Raw genomic sequence first — 25,392 nt, forward strand, 5'->3', positions numbered from 1 at the left:
TAGCATGCTCGATTCTCTCCATATTAAACTTCCTTATGTCGGCTACCTTGCGCTTATTTATTAACTTTGATAGCTCCGTTAGTTCTATTCTATCGGTAGTGTTAGATGCCTTCATGTTTTGGCGCTTCTTAATCAGATCTTTCGTCACCTGAGATAGCTTCCCGGTATCTTTTCGAACTGTCCTGCCGCCTACTTCTACTGCGCACTTCCGTAATAGAAGTAGGCGGGGTTAAAGGGAGTAACAGAAGAGGGAATCGGAGGTGAACACGGTCACGTGTTCCCATGGGAGGTGACCATTGTCACAGGGCTGTCGCGGGCAACATAAAAACAGCAACAATAAACAGACGCCCACAATTCGTCTACGCGCGGCCACTCTATTCCCTTACTTAATATGTAGTTGCGTAAGTCGGTAAGGCAGTTTATATGCTCTAATGAGCACTGTGTGACCTCTCGCTCCTTTGCTCCCACTTACGTGTCTCCGCTATGGTCTCTGGATTTCGTCAAACCGACCAGAGTGCGGTACGAAGCCTTTCGTCAGATTTCTTTTCATCTTCTTTCGATGCGGGCTCGGGACGAGATGAGACGGCCGCGCCCCTCCCTGACAAGCGTGCCGATGTCTTGCACTCATCCAGGGCGAGAGCGGTGACGCAAAAGCGAGATGGCCGCGTCAGCATACTCCTGGCAAGTGCCTACCGCGACGAAGCGTCCGCACACTGCACTCCCCTGTTTGCTTGCACCACCACCACTACACTCGCGTGACTCAGCGAAGCCGGCGCACAACAAAGGGACGCCGAGGAACGCCGTTGATTTACGCGGAACATCGTTCTCGCGACGGCGCTGGAGGCGCCTCTTTACTGCGACAGCCATTTCACTCCAGCCTATCTGTCCACGTCGAAGTTGGCGCAAACGTGTTGCCTCGCGAACGTAGAACGCGAAGGCCGAACGCGGACTTGGAGAGCGACAGCCCTGGTTTTCTGTGTCGAAAAGTAGAAGCCAACGCTTGCCGTCCCGGTTAGCTCAGTTGATAGAGCTACTGCTCCGGTGAAGCGGTGGTCCGGGTTCGGACCGTGGACAAGTACGAATTTAACTTCGAAGTTTCTGAGGAAGCTGTATAGCTTTCCATTGTAGCCGTGTGGCTGCGCTAGGGTGGATGTCAATGAGTAATTACTCCCTTATTAGAAGCCAACGAAGCGGTTGCCTGGCGCTTTCCTCTTCACTGATCACCACACACCCAGACTTCTAGTGCTAATAGTGTCGAAAACTATATATTGGGAATTCAGGGATGGTGAAAAATATAGGTGAACAAAAAAAAAAAAACGATGCATGGTGCCAACAACCTGGCTTTTATCTCACTCTTAGAACGTAATCGTTTTACCACTAAAAAAAAAAAAAAAACTCGTGCAGGAATAATTTTTGAGGAAAGACGCAGTAGGCGAGGCGGAATGGCTCTACTTTAAGGATTTAAGTTAAGGATTCACTTCACTGATGGACTCATTCTCATTTCATATCTGCACGTAAGGAAGTTGGGAGGGGCTTTCAGCTAAAAAGAGGATAATTGTAAATATAATTGTAAACCTACCATACTGACATCAGGTGACGGGGGAGTAACAACGCCCAAACAAAGAACACTGCAAAGATAAAGTTACATTCTATAGGCTATACTTGGCTGAAGGCTATCATGACAGAATTACGCTTGCTGCAAGGCTAGTTAGTGCATTTCTAGGTATTTAGTTAGCGCATTACCGGACGAACACAAGACGGAGCACTTTGTTCCGTGTTCCTGCCATGACCGTTTGGTTGGCCACAGAGCCTCACGGTACTCAGGAAACTTGAGAGGGATAGGAAAATGGTTAATGGAAAGGCTACACAACAAGTACAAAATGGAATGGACGTCCGCACAACCTGCCATTAATTAAGAACAAGCATTTCATTCTGCGAAGAGCCGATGCGGACCCCTTAAATAATGACCGAAGCCCTCTAGCTAGAACTGCGCCTGCAGCATACTTTGCCTGGGCCTTACAGTAGGCAGGCGAAAAAAAAAAAAAGACAGCTCGCTCCCGCACCGTCTGTGTTCTGAACTGAAGTCGCAGGCATGCGACATCAAAGGATCGGGGCAGACACGCACTGTAGGCGCAACTGATAAGCAACCGACTGTGGAAGAGAGCCTGCGGGTTAGCGTCTTCTTCTGGAATGCTCTTTTTGGGGCGGCGGGATATGGCGACCACTGAAAGAAGGCTCCGTCAGTCGGGTCCACGGGCGACGCCGGCGCCCCGTCGCGCAAAAACACGGCGTCCGCCGGGCTGGCTGGCCACGACGACGGCTAGCGAGGGGCCACCCCCCGTCCGCCACCACAGAAACACCACCCATCCCTCCCCAGCAGCCGCCTCATCTTCGGCGCCAATCAAGCCGCCGCTGGACACGCCGAACTGCTGCTTTTGCTTCTGCCGGAGTGTACAAGCACTCCCTCCCTCCCCTTGAACACATCTCGCCCCCTCCCCCTTCCCTCGTTCCTGGGCGCCCGCGCTTCTCTCGACGCTGCTCGTTACCTGGGCGCCCCAGGTGGGGCACCGAAGGAGGGGGAGGCAGAGGGGGAGGGAAGCGGGGGTTGGCGCGCTCGACCGGAGCTGCTGGCTCGCACTGGCGGCGCGAAGAGCAAAAGCCAGCCGCCGCGCGGGGGGAGAGGGGGGAGGGGGAGGGCGCTGGGAAGGGGGGAAGGAAGGGTCGTCCGTAAAGTCGACGTGCCATCCTTCGGAAGCGCCAGTACAAGCCGATCGCGCACACTGAGCGTGGGTCTTCTCTCTTCTTCAGCCCGTTCCCTGCGACCCGGTCGAGACTCCTACCCGCTCGAGCCTGGGATAAGACAGCCGTATACCACTACTGCACTCGCTACTTCCAGTGCGGAAAGAAAAGGAAACATTTTCCTCGATTACTCCTCAGGAAGCAGGCCTTCTGCTACGTACCCTTTTTCTGGGTGCAGATATATAGCACTTTTTATTTTCATCACCTCGAGGTCCTTCGGAGCGATCCTCCGACTGTGGTCCCCCCCTGAGATCCTTGCCGGAGACTGCGCTTTGACTCTACCCAACTTCCTGCCTACTTCGTCCGACATGGTGAGTGTTGTCGCCGCTGCGTCGCTTATCCGCGCGTCTTCCGCTGTAACGGTCAACATGCACAGTTTTACGTGCGCGGGCTGGCATGATCCCCGCAAGGAAAGTATTTCAAGCGGAAGTGGGACGCGGAAGGACAGACAGCTCGATATATTTGTCCTCTACTTATCAGTCTCGCTGTATAAATCACCAGGGCCATCTACCCATTCGCGGCAATATTTGTAGACCAGTCAGCGTCTGCGTGTCTTGATGCTTTCATCGTATTTTCAAGCTCGCATTGTACGTGCTCTTAACCACAAGGCACATAACTGTCGAATGTGCCTTGCCTTTCCACTCGTACAAACAGCGTCCATGGTGCAGCTTATCGGCGGGTATGGGCTTGAGACACAAGGAGAGGGGCTTTTCAAGGGTGTATCCGTTTTCGTCAGCAGGTCGTATGGTCATAGCGATAAGTGTTCGTTTCCGTTTGGTACTTGATTTAGTGGCGTTGTTTATTTCCTCGCATTAAATAAGACGACATATAAAGAGACGAGTGGTCTTAGAGCAATCAATGCCCCGGAAAATTGCTTTTCTCATAAACTCGACGCACTTTACGATCTTCCTTAATACTCAGCCTCAGGGGCATTAGTGAAGCGATATCCGCACTTGAGGAAAATTTATTCCGGAAGCTTAAGGAGAATGATAGGCGGGTTTTGCGGGAGGAAGATGTGAAATTCAAATAAAACATGAGACACGCTATGGATCGGCTGATTAAAAGAGTATTAATGAGGTGCTAGAAAAAAAAAAGCACATGACCCTGAAATTCGCTCGATATGCCAACGCGATCAGGACATTTTTGGGTGGGTCTGAACAGAAAGCGACCGATGCAAGTGTCACGCTTCGCTTCCTGCTACCCGAATCCTTTCGCCTTCGTTGCGAAGATAACGGCTCGGAGCTAGCGAGCTATGCGGGCAGCGGCACTCTAGTTACAATTCTGCTCACGACCATCGCGGCCGTGTCTCCGCAGCGCTCAAAGACGCGTGGGCCGCTCTGCTTAGCATACCGTTACAAAGTGCGATCAGCAGCAGTGCGCGGCTGCGTTTGGCGCTCTTAGGTCAAGGATAGGTTGTTTGGCGGTGCCTCTGGATACGAATGCTTGTTTCCGCGCCCACGGGTGCATCTGATGTTTGTCGACGGAACTGCTGCTGAAACGTGATGACGCAAGAACAGAGATCCAAAGACTGACAAGTTGCTTAGAATAAGGACGCCGGGAATGTGTGTTTGTATCGTTGTCTTACGTCAAATGCTCAGCATATTACATTTGCAGCCTCTACTCAATGAATCGGAACCCGCCTAAAGCGTGGAGTACAAAAGGCTTGTTTACCGGTATCCGCGATACACAGATAAAAGCGACAAACTTTCTACCACGGTCCGTTTGACAGACCGCGTCAAGCAGCCATGCGGCGGATGTATGCTGGGTAAGGTTCTAAATATGAATAAACTGCAGTGAGCGAAGGAACGTATCCTACTGGAATTGATATCCGCGTTTCCTTTACTAACATCATGACTGCAGGAAGACATTAGCAGTGTATGGAGACTACAAAATTAACAAAAAAGAATGAATGTTTTCCGGGGAAATGACAGGTTGAGGCGCACAATAATCAGCGAGGGCACAGGACTCGAAGTTCGGAGGTCGTGTGTTGGGATCCTACCAGCGGCATGTGGTTGTTTGTTCTTCTACTTTATAATGAATTATTTAAGAAAATAATTTCTCCTAATAATCTTATAATCTCGTACAGTAAAAATCTTTTGCAATAAGGGAGTTATTACTAATTGGCATCCACCCAAGCGCAGCCATAGGGCTACAAAGGAAAGCTATACAGCTGTCACTGAAACTTCGTACTCCAGTGGCAGCTGTAAGCTTTCCTTTGTAGCAATATGGCTGCGTTTGGGTCGATGCCAATGAGTAATTACTCCCTTATTACGAATCTACTTCAACTTAGGAAATTCCACTAAACATTTGACCAACACTATGAAAACCTTCGTTGAATCACGGCATTTATACCCGAATTTCAGCTCGAAAAATAAGCCCCGATTCTTCCCCCCCCCCCCCCCCCCCTTGGACTTGGGGAAAAAAAGATAATTATTTATTTCCATCACTATTACATAATGATGGAAATAAAACCCGAAATTCAAAGGCCCTCGATATAAGGCGACAAAATCTGACTCTGCGCTGTTTACGGGTGTGGTTTACGTACCGGAATTATACTTGGAGACGACTGGCCTTGTCGTCGCGTTCTTTCGCCAGATTTTTCGCCTCACGCAAGCGGTCCAGTCAGACCTTCGTCTAGTGCCCAAGGTCACGCTGAGTGCGTTAAACACGTAGCCTTTATGCTACCATGCCAGATACGTACGCTATGTATACCAGACTGGTATGAGTGCTACAGCGGAGAGCGCTTGTAAAAGGGCCGAGCTGATTACAGGCGCTAAGGCGGTTTGCGTAAGTCCATGCACCTTTTATCGAACCGTTGAAAAAAGAATTGCATGCCAAAGGTGTCCTTATCTCACTGACCCATTTAATGCTCGGGTTGCGCATAGCAAAACATTGCGTTTTACATAACTACGCGCAGCTAAATTTAAGTTACTGCATTTCTAAAATGACTATCAGAGAATGGATGCGGGATCAACCACACAGGCTCCGTAACAGGTCAGTGGTGTAAGTCTCATATTAATGTAAGTCTCAAAGAGACAGATCAGCCTAGCGAGGTGCACAACAAGCACTACTAGCAACTCGATCCCCTTGAAGGAAAACAGAATTAACCGTCAACTTTGTTCCTAGTTCGACTGAAAAAGACGGCTGGCGGCTAAGCAGGGGCTGTTAACCACAGTATGTCGTTGTTGTCTCACTACGCACACGCAGCTGCCGCGGTGGCTCAGTGGTTATGGCGCTCGGCTGCGGACCCGAAAGACGCGGGTTCGATCCCGGCCACGGCGGTCGAATTTCGATGGAGGCGAAACCCTAGATGCCCATGTACTGTACGATGTCGGTGCACGTTAAAAAACCCCAGGAGGTCGAAATTTCCGGAGCCCTTCAGTACGGCGTCCCTCATAGCCTGAGTCACTATGAGATGTTAAACCCCCATAAACCATAAACCATCACTACGCACAGATGAATGTGTTCTTTAGTGGCCACGCAAAGAAAGGAGGCTCGCTATATACCTGCCCGTCCTTCTAGTGTCCGGTAACTTCGCCTTGCTTGCAAGCGCAAGCTGTCCTATAACTTATGGAGCCCCCTGAATAATAATAATCTGTTTTGGGGGGAAAGGAAATGGCGCAGTATGTGTCTCATATATCGTTGGACACCTGAACCGCGCCGTAAGGGAAGGGATAAAGGAGGGAGTGAAAGAAGAAACAGGTGCCGTAGCGGAGGGCTCCGGAATAATTTCGACCACCTGGGGATCTTTAGCGTGCACTGACATCGCACAGCACACGGGCGCCTTAGCTTTTTTCCTCCATAAAAACGCAGCCGCCGCGGTCGGGTTCGAGCCCGGGAACTCCGGATCAGTAGTCGAGCGCCCTAACCACTGAGCCACCGCGGCGGGGCAGGAGCCCACTGACATCTTGCAATCATGTCTGTCCCCCAGCACGCTGGTCAAGCAGCGCATGCCTCTTTTGCGCGGGATGTAGCAACTTTTATCGTTCCTTATTTACTTTTCAAGAGGACCGTACACGGCCAAGCTGATATATAAAGAAACAAGCCCTCGCTGTCCAGAGAGAGAGAGAGAGATACAACTCATCCGCATCCCACAAGTACTCGCTTTCAGCGCGGTACGATACGCACAAGAGGGAGAGTTTTTTTTTTTGTGCGCTCATGGCGCCCGCTTCATGCTGCCCGCTGCATGCATGCATTCATGGGTTGCTCGGCGCGCGCCCAGCCGGTGGGGGTAGGCAGGCAGGTAACCCCGGCGGTGCATGCATGGCGAGGGCGACCTGTTTATCTCGGGGCGCGGCCTCGCACGTACAGCGACGTCGCCGCCGCAGTTCGGAGGTCATTAACAGACGCGCTGCGCGTCGCGGAGCGTTTCCGCGCAGCGCACCACGGGAAGACCGGCACCATTTGTTAATCAGGGTCATTAACAATTAGGTAAAATGGAAAAGTACCTCACCGAGGGCCCATACAGCGAAAGCCTCCGTTTTTCCATCAAGGTGAAGTCGCGCGCGGAAATAATTCACAACCCACGCTGTATCGTCCACGGGGCCGGTGCAAGGCTGGTCGAACTGTTGCAGTTGAATCGCACGCTTGGACGTGCTGTAAGCCGAAACCCCTCTTGGTTGTCACGTGTGTGGGGGTACGTGGTGTGCAGCCTTGGTGGCGGGATTAGGTACAAAGCCATGCATTCCAGCACTTAGGGTACCCCTGAAGCCCGAAAGGCCCCCAAGGAAAGGCCCATCCAGAAATGTCGAGGTCCTGAGCTGCCGTAGGTGCCCCGCTCAATGACTGAAGTGAATCAGACCCTAGGGGCTGGAAGATTTTGACCGAGGGTGTATTATCAGCTGTAAAAGTCTGCGCGACGCCAAGGCAAGTAGCCAGGAATATTTTTCGGGAGAGGCCCGAGGCAGTTGTATAGGGCGAAGCCCGGGGGGGACCCGGGCCCCCCCCCCCCGGGCCCCCTCTTGGATACGTGCCTGACGACAGGTGTTCGAAAAAAAAATTATTGTACCTTTGCCTCGAGACCCGATAGCGTGGTAATGTCACCAGCGGATGTAACATGTACTTCCTCACATATCTTCATAAATTTTAGGCCAGTAGATTATGCGGCTGCGAAGGGAAGTTTTTTCCGCACACTCGCGTTCCGTAAACTTCTGCTGCCGTTAGTACCTTGTCAATAAGGCATTAGTTACTCATTAGCATCCACTCAAGCGCAACCATGCGGCTACAAAGGCAAGATAAACAGTTTCGATTACGAAATTTCTGTGGAAGCTCTATAGCTTTCCTCTGTAACCGTATGTCTGCGCTGTGGTGGATGCTAATGAGTAATTACTCCTTATTACAAATGTACTCCACTTTGGGGGATTCTTCTAAGCATTGGCCCAATAGTACGCCTATATATCTGTTGCAGCCATGTCATTGATATACGCTTTCTGTAAAGTAAAGTACAATGATGAGCACAAAAATCCACGAGAGGTTTAAATGCGGGACACGACGCGCCGACACCTCTATCTTGTGCCCTTGTGAACTTAGCGAATTAGGCGACGTGCGGACGAGGTTCTACGTTAGTTTTACTGGAGGAACAAAGCAAGTTCATTTGTCCGACTTGCCCTTCAAATATTGGCTCTTAATTCAAGTTGCTGCTATGTATGGCAAGAAAGCTTTGTACCCCGCTGCACTGTGTCTCAAGTGCACCTAAAGCTATCGAGGCAGATCTTGTTTCTAAATCTAGTGCCTTGCTTTCTTGCTTCCTGCTTTATTGTAAAAAATGATTATATTGTGTTTGCGGTGACCGTAAGCTTTCTTGTGAGCGCGCTAAGGTTGTTGCTTACGTGGACTGGGAGAAAGCACCAAGCGAAATTACTACGCGCTGTGTTCTGGAGCCTCTAATATGCGCCATTAGATTTTCTTTACTTTCATTCGACAAAATAGCGAACTGCATGCTGAAGATATTTTAACTGTGCACAGTTCGCTTGCTTGTGTGACGAAGCCACAAGGAACATAGATCTTTTACAGTGATAGGCATGTCCTACGGCAAAGCGCTTTCCTTGTCCTGACTTTGTTATTACATTTATTCCCATAGAACGATTGTGAACAAACTTCTACGAACCATCCTAGCTAGTATTGTCCCACTACGCTGAGCTGTGTAACATCAAGTTGCCATTCACTTTTTTCTTTTAAAAGTGATCATCCGGAGGTCGAAACGTAAAACACTCAGGAAGTATGACCGGCATCCGGAACAGCCTGAGCAGGAATGGCCCTATTAGTTTCGTAACAAGCCGCCACTTTCTAGTGCGCCATTACAATTTAGTGACAGTGTTGTTATCAGTTTTATACTTCAGTGCAACTCAAATGAACGCGTTTTCAGGTGCACGCTTATACTATAAAGAACAGCTGCTACGTCTACAGTTCGAGATCGGCTCGCTGTGCTTAGTTGCACAGCGCCACCGCAGCGACGCAGTAACACGTGGTATCCGAGTACGTAAACCGGACTATTATGCGGAGGTAGTTTCTCGCGTTCGCCCAATCGCGGAGGCAAGCAACGATTGTCAGGCATGGGACGTACATGTCTGCGATGCGAGCTTCGTGTTCGGCAAGGTATACAGTAGAATAGAACACATCTTTTGAGTCCCGAAATTTAAGTTGTGCACTTTCCTTCCCGGGTACATATCCCCTGCCCTTTTTTTCTTTGTACCTTCACGGAGGTATCGAGCAGAGAGAAGGTTTTCTGTTTTGCACACTCGTAATTTTTTAGACGCGCGCAGTGCAGGTGTTCCATTTTGTTTCCCATTTTCCATCATTCCTAGAACAGATCCCTTTTGTACTGTGCCACTGACGTTTCATTTTCCCGCTTTAGAGCAAAAAGCGCTTGCCTCGAGTTTGGAGGCAACCCGGGCTCCCAAGACAAGCACTGCTTGTACGCATGGCACAGCTAGGAAGGCAAACAGGACGCAAACACTACAACACCGCACCCACAAATCAGCTGCAGCTGTCAGATTACATCTTCTTCTGCAGCGCCCCTCCCGAACACCCTGCAGGGAACTCTCGGGTGTTTACACAGGTTATTGCACATTTGAACTGAAACGCGGGGTCTGCTGTGTTTTCATGGCACTCAGAAATCTCAGCAATGGGCAAAGCACCCGTTGTTTAGGAAACCGAACAAAAGCAAAAAAAAGCTGTTGACCAAGCCGAAGAGCTCCCGTGGGTCGAAAGAAAGGCGCAAGGTTTCTTTCGGTGGGGCCAACAGCCACGTGAGCACAGACGTACTCAAGATGTCGTTTTTGTCAGCTGAAAGCGAAATCCCCTCGATTCCGAAGCTTGGGGGAAGGGTCATCCCCCTTTTGTGACAATGAGGCAGCGGTACAGCGGGGTGTGGGCAGAAGCAAACATCGTTTGAAGGGCACTGACATGTCTGTGGAACCTTTAGTGGCGGTTCGGTTGCAATGCCAGTGACTGCCGCGACGAATGGGGAGTATGCTTGTCACTCAGGGCCTCGTAAAATGCACCGCTGCGGTTTCTGGCAAGCGTCGCGAAACGATGGCAGTTAACGTGGTTGATCCGTTGCACGTGCGGGCAGTTGGAAAATTTTTACGGAGAAAAAAAAATAAAGAACACAAGAGGCGAGAAGAGCACAACAGGGCTTTCTATTTCCGCTATTGCTGTCAGAAGCTCAGCGGAGCTGAGCTTGAGAACGGAAAGCTTGCCCTTGTAGCTGCACTTAGTTGCAAGGCCCGTTCGTTTCTCGTGGTGGGGGCGTCTGTTTGCCCAAGCTTCGCTTAAGCTTATTGCTAATTTTTTCTTCTTGGGTGACAGAGACAATTGCTGCGCACAGCGTGAAGCTTCCGCAATTCGAGATTATCAAATTGAGCTTGACTTCCTGCATCTCGCGGTGTAGAAATACGCCTCCTGTATTCCAGAAGGTGGAGGAAGAAGGCGCCAGGACGAGTGACATCGCTTGACACGTGAATCAAAAGTTATCACCTATTGACTCACCTCAAGTCTATCCAAGGCATGTCATTATGCATCCGCTCCCGCCTGCTCTCGCAACCTGGTGGCAAAGGGCCAAGTGTTCCTAGTCTATCAAGCGGCTAAGGAAAAACTGGCAGGGGCAGCAAAAGTGTTGGCAGGAGGAGTGGTGACCGAAAAGAAATGCCTGTATCAAAGAGTGCACTATCTGCATCAAACAAGTTCATTGTGGTAGATAAAAATAATGTTCTTCTTCTCTTTATGCAATGCCAGATGTGCCAGATGCGCTGAAATTTCTTCGGTTCTCGAGAGTGAAACATAGTGAGCGTGGGTTGGAAGCTTGTCTCAAGAGTACCTTAATTTTCAATGCATAGTTTGTACTCACATGCGCTTAGCGAGAGCTCGCATTTGATTGCAAAAATGATTATCGACGACTGCGGAATTCAATTATTGCTTCAGCTGAAATAGGTCAAAGACAGCAAGTGAATGTATTCTTTTCTACGTGCGATCTTATTAGTCCATTTTTTGTGTGTGAATAGGCATTAATATTCTGATTCTCGCAATTAAAGCAAAAATGCATATGCATCCCACTTGTGAATGTCATATACCTGTTTGCACGCGCAAAGAAGCAAATATTTTGAGATCTCGCAAATATGCGCATCAAAGGCATAGTCAGTTCTTAAATATTTTGGGCTAGGCAAGAATACACTGATTTCTCTTCGACAAACTCTAGTGCCGGCATATCACATTGTGGGAAAACAACGAGTAAGGAAATGGCAGACACAAGTTCGCTCACCACGATATAACGTCCCATACACTTTCTAGAAGCGAGAGTTGAAGCAGGCAGTCGCCCGAATGTGCGCCGCAAAAACAGTATGTAAATAAAATAACTAGAGAACAAAATACATCAATAACACTCAGCTGAAGGGTTTACGTGTTTACCGACGAGGGTGTAAAATTACGCGACCTTCAAATGCTACCTGAGTTTAGAGTGCTGCAGCAAAGGCTCGGCGTGCGCAATGCTAATCCGGACTAAATGCGAGTTAGCGGCCTATTTCTGTCACCCCTTAACTCGATATTCGCATCTAAATTCTTCCGTATACTGGGCAACATCCCTGCCTGGCTTATTTTTCTTTTACTTCAGCCCGCGTTTTCAAAGACGCAAACTGCGCCGTCGTAACGCCGGAAGTGAGCGGACGGGTGCTTTTGCTACCCCTGCCCATCACAGTGAAAGTGGAAAAAGGCCGGAGAAAGTTTGACCCATATGATGTTCCGCGTTGTTGTCCGCGGCTTAAGCGCACGGGCACTCGCTGCGGCAAACAATAGCAGCAGTGCAGCCGTTCAGCCATTACCGCATCTTCGCCGGCATCGTGGTCTTCGCGAGGAGCTCCCCACCACCGGTAGAGAGCTGGGGGCCGTGTCTTCCGCGTGGGTCACGATGCTTTTGTTCTCGGTGCACTGACAGGAAAGGGAAAGGTGGGCGAGAAGTGCGAAGGTGCCCAGCACGCCGGCATATCGGAACACAAAGGAGGAGATGTAACAAGTGGGTAGATTATATGGGCCGCTGTGCGTGAGAGTTGCATGCTACACGCTGCGGCGATGATCTTTCCAAGTGGCACGCGCGAGCTGAGGGTATACTACAGGGGCGCAGCAATGAAGACTGTAATGGTCCATATCGGGCACGAATTGTTTTCTTTAACGTAGGTCGTGTGTTCAGCTTGACATTTTATTTCATTCGGTCAGGATTCCTCTAGATCTTTTAACTGTTTACAACTTGAAGAGCGCATGCGCATCCTGGACTATGTCACGCATGCGCAGTAACCTGCCTGTCAAATTCACCGATTGGAACCCTGCCACCACAGTCCAGTATCAATAGGGCTGCGCCCATAAGGGTAAATCTGGAAAGGTGTATTATGAGCTGCTCGAATTTTTCTGGCTTCTCGCAGCTTCTTCATTTCTTCGCCCGCGGGGAGGGCCAGAAGTATGTGTTTTCTTTTCTGCCTTTCTCTCGCACCCGCGTTGCGAAAACCATTTGCATGGAACTGGCACAAATTCGATGTCACTTTCTGCGCAAAATTAACGCGGGGGTGGGACGTACCCTCGCGCCATCACGACGGGAAAATCTGCTATTTAGTGCGCGCATTCAAGAGCCGTCGACGTGAGCTTTGCGCAGCCTCAGCAACAGGAGAATAGCGCAACGCCAATGAAATGGCTTTGTGTAAAAAAAAAAAATATTTACAAGAATGAGAATTTGACCTCCTTACACTGCAGTGCAAATCTGCGTAACATTGTTAACTGCAGGTCTCTGGGGTAATATACAGATCAACTGCAATACTCTGCTGCCTGCTGAAGTGTACACAGATATTTAACACTCAAAATGCGTCTTTTGCGACCTAAACAGAACGCGAACATCTCATGTGAGCTATATATGGAACGCCTTTGTTCGGGCGTTACTTGTTGTGGAAGCTAAAAGGGTCGTACCGCCATCTCCTTTGATAAGTTCCTCCGGTTGATTGTGATAAGAATTCCTTGTAAAACATTGGTTATTGTGTGACTTCGTCTTGTCAAGGAAAAAGCAATGCGTATCGTTGTCGGTCAAAGTTGCTTTGAATACGACCATTCTGTTTCCTCCCTGGTATTTCTTTCCGCTTGCTTTGCCCGCTTCGATGCATAATATGGCTTCGGGTAAATACTTCTCTAAGCAGCCCGTTTCACAGGCAGGTGCAGTTCAAGGAATGTTCTAAGACCTGCAATGATATTTATATTTGGTTGAAGTGGCACAATGTGCAGAGGTTGAAAGCCTTTGTTTCCACGGAATAAGCCTTGTGAGCAAACCTCCAGTGTCACCGTAGTTCCTGCGCAATGACTCCTAATTGGTACTTTACGTGGGACGCCTATGTATGGAGGGAGTGTTTTCCAGCTCATTCCATCTTGAAGCGTTCAATTAGCAAGGTATTTGATGTTTAGGTGAATACTTAAGGACATTTCACGCTGCGAGTTATTCCGGAGCTGGCCCCTATGGGCTTAACCTTTGATCAGACAGTTATCATCATCAGCCTAATTACGTCTACTTCAAAAGAAATGCCTCTTTAATATTACTTCAATCAACCCCGTTCTGTGCCAGTTGCTGCCACCTTATACCCGCAGATTTCCTGATTTTATCTGGTAGCCTGACAATCTGCCACCCGCTGCTACGCTTTCCTCCTCAGAGAGTTCAGGCAGCCATAAGCTGATTTAGACGGCGGAAGTTGCGATCACGTTTCTAAGGGCCTACATGCAAAAACGCAGAAAACTGTACAAACACCTCACGTTTTCAGCTCTCGGCGAGCGTTGACAGAACTCGCTCCGCCGCACTAACCAGTGCTGGATCGCTCGCAGTAACGAGAGTCTTATTTTGGGGCCTGTGCCTGAAAAACACAATATTTTATGCCGTGGCTCTTCCTCGATTAAACCTCGTCGCGGAAAAACAAAATAGAAAAGGAAAAGACCTACAGCGAGACTAACCGCGTATCAGCGAACGCCGTTCCTTCGGCCTGAATATCTAGATTGGGTCCAGATGCGCAGTTCGGGCTAGTATACGTGCTTGCCCTGCAGACTACACGGCGAAACGGCCCCGTGTACGTCTGTCTGTGAGTGCATGCACTGCGCACAGCAGGAACAGAGACAGGGCCGAGCGCATGCACCGGGCTTGCGAGCCCCGGTGCGCGGATCGCTGCCCACGGCCGCTGCAGTCGATAACAATGACGGAGATGAAAAGGACAAGCCTGGCCCGCCAAGGTCGACAGGCCGTACGCGACCCGCGTCCCCAATTGCGCCCCCGCTTTTGCCGCCGAACGCACGCTCTCCCCTGTGCGCGTGGCGCGCTGCGTCGGCACAGTGATGCTGACCGTTCGCTGTGGCACGGAATTCCGTTGGCGGCGCTATCCTCGCACCGATCGCCCGCAGAGCGCGCTGTTATCGCTTTCCGGTCTGCGCTGCGCAAAGAAATGCCTGCGTGGGGACTATCCCCGCGTATTTATGTTGGGGTCACTGGTTACTTAACCAGGACTTTCAACAAAGCACCGCTCGGGATTCTTTGTATACGTCACCCGGCCACTCATTAAAAAACAAACAAAAAAACAAAGAAGGTCTGGGTTCTCTCGTGCATAGGGGAAAGAGAAAGTGGAAGGACTGGCTGGTCTCACGTGCTTGCCTCGACTCTGCATTATCTTCTTTAGAGGCTGCATTAAGTGTAGCAAGGAAAGAGGAATATCATTTGGTTTTATTGTTTTCGTCCCTCAGAAAGTTTCACGAGGCGGTGTGACACTGAAACAAAGGTTGTGGTAAAGTGCACTGCCGGTCTGCAGTCGCACTTGGCGCTGGCTTGCGCGCTTCCGTGAGAAGAGGATGCCCTTGAAAAATGAAGGGCTCGCTTTGCGCCTCCAAGGAGCGGGAATTTATTGAGGCAGGGATACTGAGCTCTTGCCACGTGCAGCTCAAATTTTCGCTGAACAAATCGAAGATCACGATGTGGTACGACGGTTCTGAGCCTGACCTCGCACTCCAAAGAATAAACATGGATCTGAAGGACTGAATAGGGTTCTTCGCTGGGAGCGTACGCCTGCCTCGCGTGCTCTGAGTGTGACACGCGTCAACTGTGAAAAAAAAAACAACAACCTTAAGAAGAATTTTGAATCATAACTATCAATACCTGCATGCCTAAGGAAATTTCATGTTGCCTTTCTTTAGATGCGTTTTATTGCTGCTTACGACACCATAGAAGACGCCGTCTAGAATTAGTAAATATGAGCAACCCTTCTTGTAGTTGGTTGTTTCTTACTGTTGGTTTCCGCTGTAAATGTCCTGACCAGATATGATAATATATCGAAGCAGTACTTCTCCAAAACATGCAATCGTTTCACTGATAAATTGACCTCTTCTACTGCAAACGCGCTTCTTCCGCGAGATTTCTTCGTTTAAACGATCTCACTGTGGTACATATAGTTCATAATCGAGTTGTGGTTAATGTTAGGCCAGTGTTTCATCATCGAGCCTTAGCACACCCTTTGATAACACAAACCACTTCGACCAGACCGACTACTATAAATATGTCGTTTCTCGCTATCCTTGCGAATGGTGGATAATAACGATTGTAACCAGCTCTAAATAGGCAATTGAGGTCCTTTGGCACCGTTGCCGAGGGTATTTGACTTAGAAACGACGGCCTCATCTTTGCGCTCAAGGAACAACCACTCCAATGATTCGTCATGCAAATAAGGACGTGCTAGCATGCAGTCATCGTGGAGTCCTGTTTGACCCTCAGAGCTTCAAGGTAAACGCCCCGAGTGAAGTTGTTCCAACCGGTTTCTAGAAGCGAAGAGTTGGGACACGATCCAGTTATGTATCTTTCTACCTTTTTCATTAAATTTGCAAAAGAAAACAACCGGCGTTTACTGATGGTACCTGGGCATGCATACTACACTTTGCAGTTGATGAAACACCTTTAGCCTTTGTGCTTGGGCTGTTATAAAAACTCAAAATGCCAGTGGTAACGTGTCACTATTTTACTACTCACTGACACAGTCGGTTTGGGTTGCAGGTCGGTCGAAGTAAACTAATTCTGGCGGTGTAACGGCATTAACAAAGGGTCTATATGGGCCTACCTCCTTGCAGTCTGATACGACCTATGTCTGCACGCAGTTATAAAAATGGTCTATAGACAGTCTATAGACTTCTTATTTCTTCCGATATATATATATATATATATATATATATATATATATATATATATATATATATATATATATATATATATATATATATATATATATATATATATATATATATATATATATATATATATATATATATATATATATATATATATATATATATATATATATATATATATATATATATATTGTCTATTCATAGTCTATAGACAGTCGATAGACAAAAGCCTACTAAAAGTGTAGGGCCATAAATCTATAGATCGTCTATAGACTGTCTGTAAGATTTCTATTGCCTATACACTGTTCTCTAGGGTTTGTCGATAAATAGACTATAGACTTTATAGACAGAAGTCTTTGGATAGTCTGCAGACTGTCTGAAGAAATTTTTGTAAGGTTACTCTCCGCCCATATGCATGGCCACCACACAGTGGTTTTCCGCGAGAAAAGAAAAGTCCGTTTTTGATGCATTTTTGTGGTTACTTAAACAAAAATTTAATCGAGACCAAGTTATAAGCACTAAGATTTTGATGCCTCATACCTTGAGAGCTTGGCTCAAAAGTCAGTTTTAAAAGCTCAGCGTTGATCTTTTGAGGACGCGCGTCGTGTCCTCGGCTGCCCACAGCTGACGTATCTCAGCACTGAACGCTGTCGACAGGTTTTCTTCGTGGGCTCGTAAACACCTTTTATTTTCTTCTTGGAAAACCTGTCTTGTAAGTGTCCTAATAATCGTGCGCAACGCGTTCTTGGGTGAGTCGGCCAGTTGGCACAGGCATCCGCGTAACGAGGCGAGAGAATGCACCGTTATGAACGACTCCCGTTTGACCGGGTCATTTAGTTGCAACCAGCTGTTATCTGCGCCATTATTCATCACTACGTAGGCCGAACTATACTAGCACAATTTGTTTTTCTTTCTTTCTTTCTTTCTTTCTTTCTTTCTTTCTTTCTTTCTTTCTTTCTTTCTTTCTTTCTTTCTTTCTTTCTTTCTTTCTTCCTTTCTTTCTTTCTCGAAGTTTGTGTCCTGGCACTCGTTTTGCTGTCACAGAAACACAGGCGATTCGGTAAATAGAAAATATTTGACAGCTAGAAAGGCCAGTTTTAATCTCGGTGAAAAATGGAAGTATTGTGCTATTAGTATTTTAAGGACTATTCGCCTGACACGACTTCATAGCTGTTTCCATGCGTGTGCCACGTTGAAAATGCCGACACACCGGCTACGCAGGGTTAATTGTGGTGCGGCATAGTAAGATTGGGACCAAAACAATTTCGGAAGCTCCTACTTACGCGAGACATCCATTTTAACATGCACCCTGGTTTTGTGCCTATTTTACTTAGCGGATTAAAAAAAAAAGTGTCGCTTCCTTGAAAGTTAACCGCTTTCGTTCAGTATACCGCAGAACTCACTTTTTTCTTCGTCAAAAGCAGTCTAAAGTTGGCAGTGCCTACCGCTTCTTTGGCGGGGTTGTCTGAAAATGTACTGCTGAATAGATTCCACAGATCTTAACCACTTTACTCGCGTTGCGCAGACCCTCACCTTTGCAAAACTTCAAAAAAGTCGTTTCACGAATTAGGTGCTCAAGCGTAGCATACCCCGATACTATCGTACACAGGTATGGTAATGCGCTTTTTCCACTCGAATTGTCTTCGAGCTGGTGTATCGGTATTCCTGTTGCCGCCCCGCGGGAGTACGTGGGCATTGAGTTCTTAATAGAGTTTTCTCACCACGTACTGTCATTGCAAATATCTTGCTTTCGCATAGTGTTTGCTTTAACCCATTGTGCCTGACCCTCACAATCTCTCATACCCAGGGATTAGCCAAGCTATTGCCGCTGGCATGCCTGGTGTGTGGTATCTGGCCGCCCACCCAAGCAGCGCCCGTCATGACGCTGGTCGGTTCATCGACGCAAGTGAGCATCCACGCCGTCACCGACCCCACGACCGCAGCTGTCACCGACAACAGCAGCACCGTGTTCAAGTCGGAGGTCCAAAGCGGGACCGAGGGCGCAGCGTCCACTGTCGCAGCCAGGGACGCCACATCACCGTCCATGACCACAACTACCGCTGCCAGCGAAACATCAGTGACCGCGTCGGCCTCCACGGAGGGTTCCGCTTCGTCCTCGGAGACCACGTCGTCTGGTACTTCAGCCGTGACCATGGCAGCCATGCAGGCTGACGAGGAGAACAGGTCCGTGAGGGTGACCGCGACCTCAAACCCTGAGACATCATCTGTGGCGTCGGCGGCCGTCAAGGGTAAGTCGGACGATTGCACGTTTTTTTTTTTGTGCACTCCAGTAAATCATGTGCATACAGAGAAAAAAAAATGCAGGCTGCAAGCTCGCAACATCATGCAAAACACAATGCTAGTGCCAATGGTTAAAAATGATAGGGGGCGCTCGTGTTGTGTCCCTTCCTTGTGCCCTATGGAGGCCTCATGGCGCTCGGCCAATTTGAATTCGATTTGATTCCGAAGCATCTCAGGCTGCGCAGACATGCGACACATCTGTAGTACTCGGCGCTATTAGGGTGTTGGCTGAAGTGAAGTTATCAAAGGAGGGGTAACGTAAAGGACTCGGCTGTATATTTTAAACGCGAGCGAAGAAAATTCGTTCGGTACGCCGGTTGGCCAGTAGGTGAAAAACCAGTGTGCGGCAGTTCTTGACCCTAGATCGAAAACGGAGAGAGACATGATGATGATGACGAGAGAGAGAGAGAGAGAGAGGAAGAAGGGCGGGAAGGTTAACCAGGGGAAGGTATATCGGTTCGCTACCCTGCACTGGGGCAAAGAGAACACGGGGGACATAAAGGAAATGAGGAAAGAGAGCTGAATAAGCATTTTGCGTACCGTAAATTCATAGCCTATCGCGCAGGCACGATGCCTCAAACATTCCGATTTAGCCGACGTACACGAAGGTAACGTAGAAGCGATGAGCGACAACCTGACCATAATAGTAAAAGATCCCGGAGTTCAAGGAGGGTAAAGTAAATTGGAAGGATAATAGAAGCCTGTCTGCAGAAGCGATAGACCGCAATAAATTGAGCCGCAGCAAATTTCTATACATTAAGGAAAAATCGGAAATGGCAATACTATAGACAACGATCGATAAACCGATATTGAGCGTTATCCGTAAAAATGACCCTTAAAGATTTTAGGAAGTGATAAAGTGCGCAGAAAGCTTGAAATCAGCAAAAAGAAATCAAAGAATTCGCAGAAAACAGTTGTGCGCATATCAGCAAAAAGCAATGCTGTAATCAATGTTAGTAAGAGAATTAAAAGGATTAGGTGCTGATTTGTGTATATTTGCCACTCCAAGCAGAAAGCCGTTCCTAGAAACATTCGCCCCGCATGGACAGAAATTCCGGCAGTTGCTGAGGGACATGTAAAGTTAGGAGAGATTTACAAGCATCGGCGTTGAGATCAATAGAGTCACGAGGTCATGAAGCAATATGAGATCATGTGGTGAATGCGGCTGTTTCGAAAGCCGATAGAGCTGTCATTATCGGGGCGCTCGCAGCCTTATATATGCCAGCGTAGTACAGAGTGCTGGCAAACAGTCGAGAAGAAAAGTTACATCAAAGAATAAAAAATAAAAAAATTCAGTTCCATGTCTTCACTGCTGTTTAGCACAGATCATTCACTAAGGAAAGTTTTCAATATAATTACGCGAAAGCTGGATTTCTGTAATCCAAAAAGAACAGGCAGGGTTTTGGATTATGTGCTGGACAGTAGATAAGAAGATCGGAAGCGTTCCCTCAGAGAGATCACTGAGAAATGGAGAAATCTGCATGCTGTAACGATCCTCTGTATACGACCTTTATATAGTATGAAAAAAAGTGGAAATGAAAACATTACTTGACTTGGGAACGGCAACCGTCGCGCAGGTATTGCACAATTAAGGCGTTGAAAAATTACGCGTAAATCTGTTAAAATTCGTGAAGGGAGTGCACCGCTGCCATTGTCATTCACAATTTTATTGACAATAATGTCAGTGCGTTGAATGGAAAGAAATGGACTGAGAAGTCAAGAAGAAAAAAAACCTTAGCAACATCTTATTAGCTGTCAGTATTGCCTGGTTAACTGACCAACCAAATTAATGAAAATGTATAACTGAAAATGTATAATTGAAAGTACACATGTAAACATAGTTATAAACATGAAAGGAAATAACGTTATGTTTAACAGTGGGGCGAAGGAGCAGCAGTCTATGATAGCTTATAGAAAGGAAATAATGTCATGTTTAAGAGCGGGGCGAAGGAGCAGCAGTCCATGATAGCTTATAGGAAGGAAATAATGTAATGTTTAAGAGTGGGGCGAAGGAGCAGCAGTCTATGATAAGTTATAGTATATCGGAAAGAATGAACGAGTTTATATGGCCTAAATATTTATCCACAGCGGATCTCAATCATAACTGAAAAATCAGTACAATAGCAAAGATCAAATGGAGTGTATTTACGGAGTGCATTAATTAATGCAAGCACTTACCAACGTATCACAAAAGATGATGTTTTAGAATAGGAAAATACTAGCTATTACATTCGGTAACTGAAGCCTGGCTGTTAAGAAAATAATTTCAAGCAGGACCGAGGACAGCACTGCAAGCGGTGGAAATGAAAATGAAATGTGCAACTTTAAGAAAGCAGGATACAACGGCGTGTATATTAGAGAACAAATCAGATTTGATGGCATGCTAACTGAGGCTAAAGAAAGTGAAGAAATGGACATACTGTATAGCACTGAGAAGAGATGGCCGGTGGGCTTTAAAAAAAAAGTGATTAAAACGGAAGTGCAGTCGAGGGTGGCAGGGATTCGTAGGAGTAGGTCGACGAAATAATTACAAGAGAAGGCATGATGATGTTTGGTGGAGACGAGGTTATCTGAATTTCAGTGGGATAGGGCTTCTTCTAGCGGACATGATATGGCTTGTGGTAATGGCAGTGATGCAAGTAGACATGACGGCGTACACTTTCTGAGCTAAGGGGATTCTGCATGCAATGCTGCTGCTGGCGATGATTTGATTTTAATGGCGAAAGGGTAGCTTGGCCAAAGGCCACTATGGATAATGGTTTTTGGTCTACACAAGGTCAGATCAAAGAGGCCTTTTTCCGAGAATTTCACGCCAGAGAAGCTGAGCACGAGGCCAAAGGAAAGATCGTGCTCATTTGAAGACCGTTGGGTGCATAGCGACACTGGAAATCGAAATCCGAATGACCACCGCATGCGAGGCGGATATTCGAATCACTACCGCCAACCTTGCGGTAGCACTCTTAACGGTACTAGATTAACTTACTAGGCTTTTCCTACCGTCATGAATGTGCATGCGCTCAGTACCTTCATTGTGTATAAATGTAACCTGTGGCCACTTCAATAAAAAATAGAGTACAGCGCCCGTCTTGTCAACTTCTGTGTCCTCGTCTTAAAATGTAGAGCTGGAATTACTCTTTCAAAAACAATTACTGTTGGTCTCTCTATTTATTAAGAGGCGTAGAGACCACAGTAAATGATATCCGTATCAGTTTTAATAACATCCATATCCATACCTGTTTGTGCGATATCAGTGCACTCTAAAAAACCCCAGGTGGTCGAAGTTACCCGAAGCCCTCTAATACAGCCTCCCTCATAGCCTGAATCGCTTTGGGACGTTAAACCCCATAAAACCGTGCCAGTTTCTAGAATTTAAAAAACGCAGTTGCCCTCGGCGCTGTGGCCCAACAAATTCTGGCTGTGTCGACGAGTTGCGCGCAATGGAGGGTAGCTTTGCTTGCAAGCTTCTCGAAAGCGCATATATTTTGGCGCCGAGGGTAACAGGGCCAAAGGAAACTGCGTTTCCGAGATCCTAAAAAAGGATATGGGTACTGCTTACAGTGTTCTACACACGTGTCAGTAAATAACGGCAATAGTTAAAAGGTTAATTATTCAGTATTAGCTAACCAACTTACTAGGCAACACGTCTTATGCATTCTTATGCGTTGCACCGTTGACAATGTTATGCCGAAAAAAGTGCTCGTCTTACTCAAACAGCCTATTTTTAAAAATTGCTGAACATTTTAGGTCAAAAACCTGGTATACACGCACACGCATGCACTATAATAATTCAAGGGAAAGAAATGACTTTCTAAGAACGGTCATCGCACCATCGAAGCGATAATCAAACCGGAAATATTTCCTCCCCCTGAACTCTAAGCTGTGGCATGCCAGTGTTCTTGTTTAACTGCCCCGTTCGCATTTAAGTTGTCCTATGCGTAGTGCATGTCCTTGTAACGTAGATGACCTCTGCCCTGCGCACCGAGTGTATCAGCATAACGACGATGCCGCTCTCACACGCAGAGCACTCCGACGAGCCCACGACGACGGAAGAGCGAGATAAGAGCGACGCGACAGCCACGAGCGGGCCGCAGTCGTCCACTCGCCACGAGGAAGCGGAAGGCCGATCGGGCGATCAGGTACGGAGAGACCGAAAGCGCGCGCTCCTTGTCATGCATGCAAGCAGGAAGCAACAATGGCCGATCGGTCGTGAGCGCGCGGGGGGTGCTGTGTGTCAAAGATGCCGCAGCCAGGCGCATATCACGGCCGGAGGGGCGAAGGGATGATCGCATAGCCGCGTAAGGGGGACCCCAGTGTCCCCCTAAAACGCTGAAGTAGCCAGGCCTGGCATAATGACCGTGTGCGGGCCTCACGCTCGGCTTGAGGTCGCGTACATGGGTAGTGTGCGGCGCCTTCGAATCACGGGCATTCATGTGTCATTTAAGCGAATAAGCGCAGTCCTCGCTTATAATGTTCTCTCCCGCAGCGTCAAGGTTGCGTTAACGCGAATGCGCATTCTGCGTCTCTTTCGGAGAAAAAGGCGAGATGCGTATGCAGCCGTACAGTCCGTGACCTTCCGGCTGGCATCCGTTTGACCGCTTAGTAATTGTGGTGAGGTATTACTGTTTGTTATTCTATGAGGCAAGAAAGCTAATGCATGCCTCGAAAGGTTGAAAGACTTTGCGGATACTACACGAGAAAATGGTGCAAAATTTAGCGCCCATGTCAATACGCGGAAATATATTTTTCGGAGCATTGAATCGATAAGTTGAAAGGTCGCTAGGCATACAGGTGCTATTTCTCCGGCGTGCTTTATTGAATCCGTGTTCTGTATAACTTCGCAGAGCACGAGCTCGCCACCAGAGACTACTTCTGCAGTGGTCGCTGCCGAGGCCATGGAGAAAGCATCTGAGACATCCTCGGTTCCGGTCGCGGAATTCAGGGAAGACACCTCCACCAGTGAAACCGACAAGGCCGCCACAGCTGAGACGACGACCCCCGCCCACAGCGGCAGCCACACTCCCGAAGCCACGCCCAGTCCGAGCACGCAGGGTTCGACGGAGGCATCGGTGAGCACCGACGCTGCCGCCGCCGCCGCCACTAATCACGCCGCCGTCGAAGCCCAGAACGACGCACCTGTCTCCGTGGCAGCCTCCACAGAAGGCGTCACGCAGTCGACCGCTACCAGCGCGGCAGCACCCACTGCAGCTGAGGCCAAGGCGGATCCTGCCGAGCCCGTGCAAGCCGCGTCTTCCGTGAACGAAACCAAAGTGGAAGCGCCCAAAGCCGTCGCCGACGCTGCAGTGGAACCGGTCGTCCAGAAGGCGGCCGACACCGAGGGCCGCTCCGAGACGGCGGTTCCGGTGAAGGAGGCGGACCACGAATCCCACCCCGCCAAGGAAAGCACCGTAGCGATGTCGGTGACAGCTGCGGCTAGCACGGCCACTCCTGCCTCGACCGAGAGTTCCACCGCTGGGGTTACGGAAGTGGCCGGGCGCGCAGCTCCTGAAGAGACAAAGAGCACCCTGGTGACTTCCCAGAGCGAGAGCACCAGCGACAGCAGCAGCAGCACGGAAGCTCCGAAGACAAGCGACGCTGCCGCTTCGACCGAGAAGATGGCTGTCCCTGAGACGACACCAGCGGCCGTCTCCCAGGCTGTCGAGTCCGCGGACAAGACTAGCGTCGAGGTCTCCAAGCCCACGGAGGCGTCCTCCCAGGCTTCCGAAGCCGTGACGACGGGTACTCAGTCCACTGCCTCCTCCAGCGAGGTGCAGTCCGCATCGTCGAACGGATCGGCAGAGTCGAGTGCTGCCCCATCAACCCCCACGGCTGCCGCGAGTGAAGAGTCCTCCACCGCCTCCAAGGCAGAGGCGGTGCAAGCGACGACCGTTGCTTCAAGCGCGACTGCGTGATTGTCCAGCAGTCTTTTCGTTCCTTCGTTAAGGTGAATTGGGCTTAAGAGTAGGCCGCGCAATTGACACCCTAAAATCCGTTTCTCAGAGTTGAGATTCGTTGATCTTTAAAGAATCGGGAATGAAATGTGATCCAAATGATCAAAAAACGTTTGTTGTTTAATTTCCGTGTACAGTTTTTTTTTTTTGCTTCCGGCCTGAGAGGAGAACTGTCGTCGACAATCACGAGGTTGATTCTTTGTTTGAATCACTGAAGCTGAATAAACAAACTCAAGGTAGGGGATGTTTTGTTCCTATTTACGGAACACACCGTGTGATTGTTAATTAAAATAAAAACGTGTGAACCAAACGTTCTGGCTTTGTGTACCATTTGCACGCAAAAAGTGACTATTCCGATTCCGAAAGCAGAAACGGGGCACTTGAAGACAGGAAGAGAGAAAAACCGCGAAGATCGTTTATAATTGTACAATGTTTTTCAAGAGTAAAAAAAAAAAAAAGACGACACGGAAGTGTAACATTCAGAAAAAGCGTCTGTAAGCGATGTAATCGCTTGGAACTGACGTCACTTAATCATTACATTTCGTCGAGTGTCCACAAATGCTAACTTCTATATATTTTTGAAATGCATACATGAATAGCAAATTTGTCCCCACTGTTCTTTCTCGGCCCCTGTTATTGCCACGTCCTTCTTACCCGAGTTACTTTGCTCCTT

The 25,392-nt window shown here is 48.4% G+C and overlaps 1 protein-coding gene across 1 annotated transcript; it reads left to right on the forward strand.

The window, feature by feature from the left end:
- Nucleotides 1–2,762: 2,762 nt before the first annotated feature.
- On the forward strand, nt 2,763–25,029 carry LOC144129257 (uncharacterized). The gene is made up of 4 exons (XM_077663273.1): nt 2,763–3,110; nt 18,278–18,719; nt 22,792–22,907; nt 23,613–25,029. The coding sequence occupies exons 1-4, from the start codon at nt 3,108–3,110 to the stop codon at nt 24,678–24,680; spliced, it is 1,629 nt and encodes a 542-aa protein (XP_077519399.1). The 5' UTR covers nt 2,763–3,107; the 3' UTR covers nt 24,681–25,029.
- The last annotated feature ends 363 nt before the right edge of the window (nt 25,030–25,392 follow it).

This window comes from Amblyomma americanum, chromosome 4, assembly GCF_052857255.1.
Source record: "Amblyomma americanum isolate KBUSLIRL-KWMA chromosome 4, ASM5285725v1, whole genome shotgun sequence".
Lineage (NCBI taxonomy): Eukaryota > Metazoa > Arthropoda > Arachnida > Ixodida > Ixodidae > Amblyomma > Amblyomma americanum.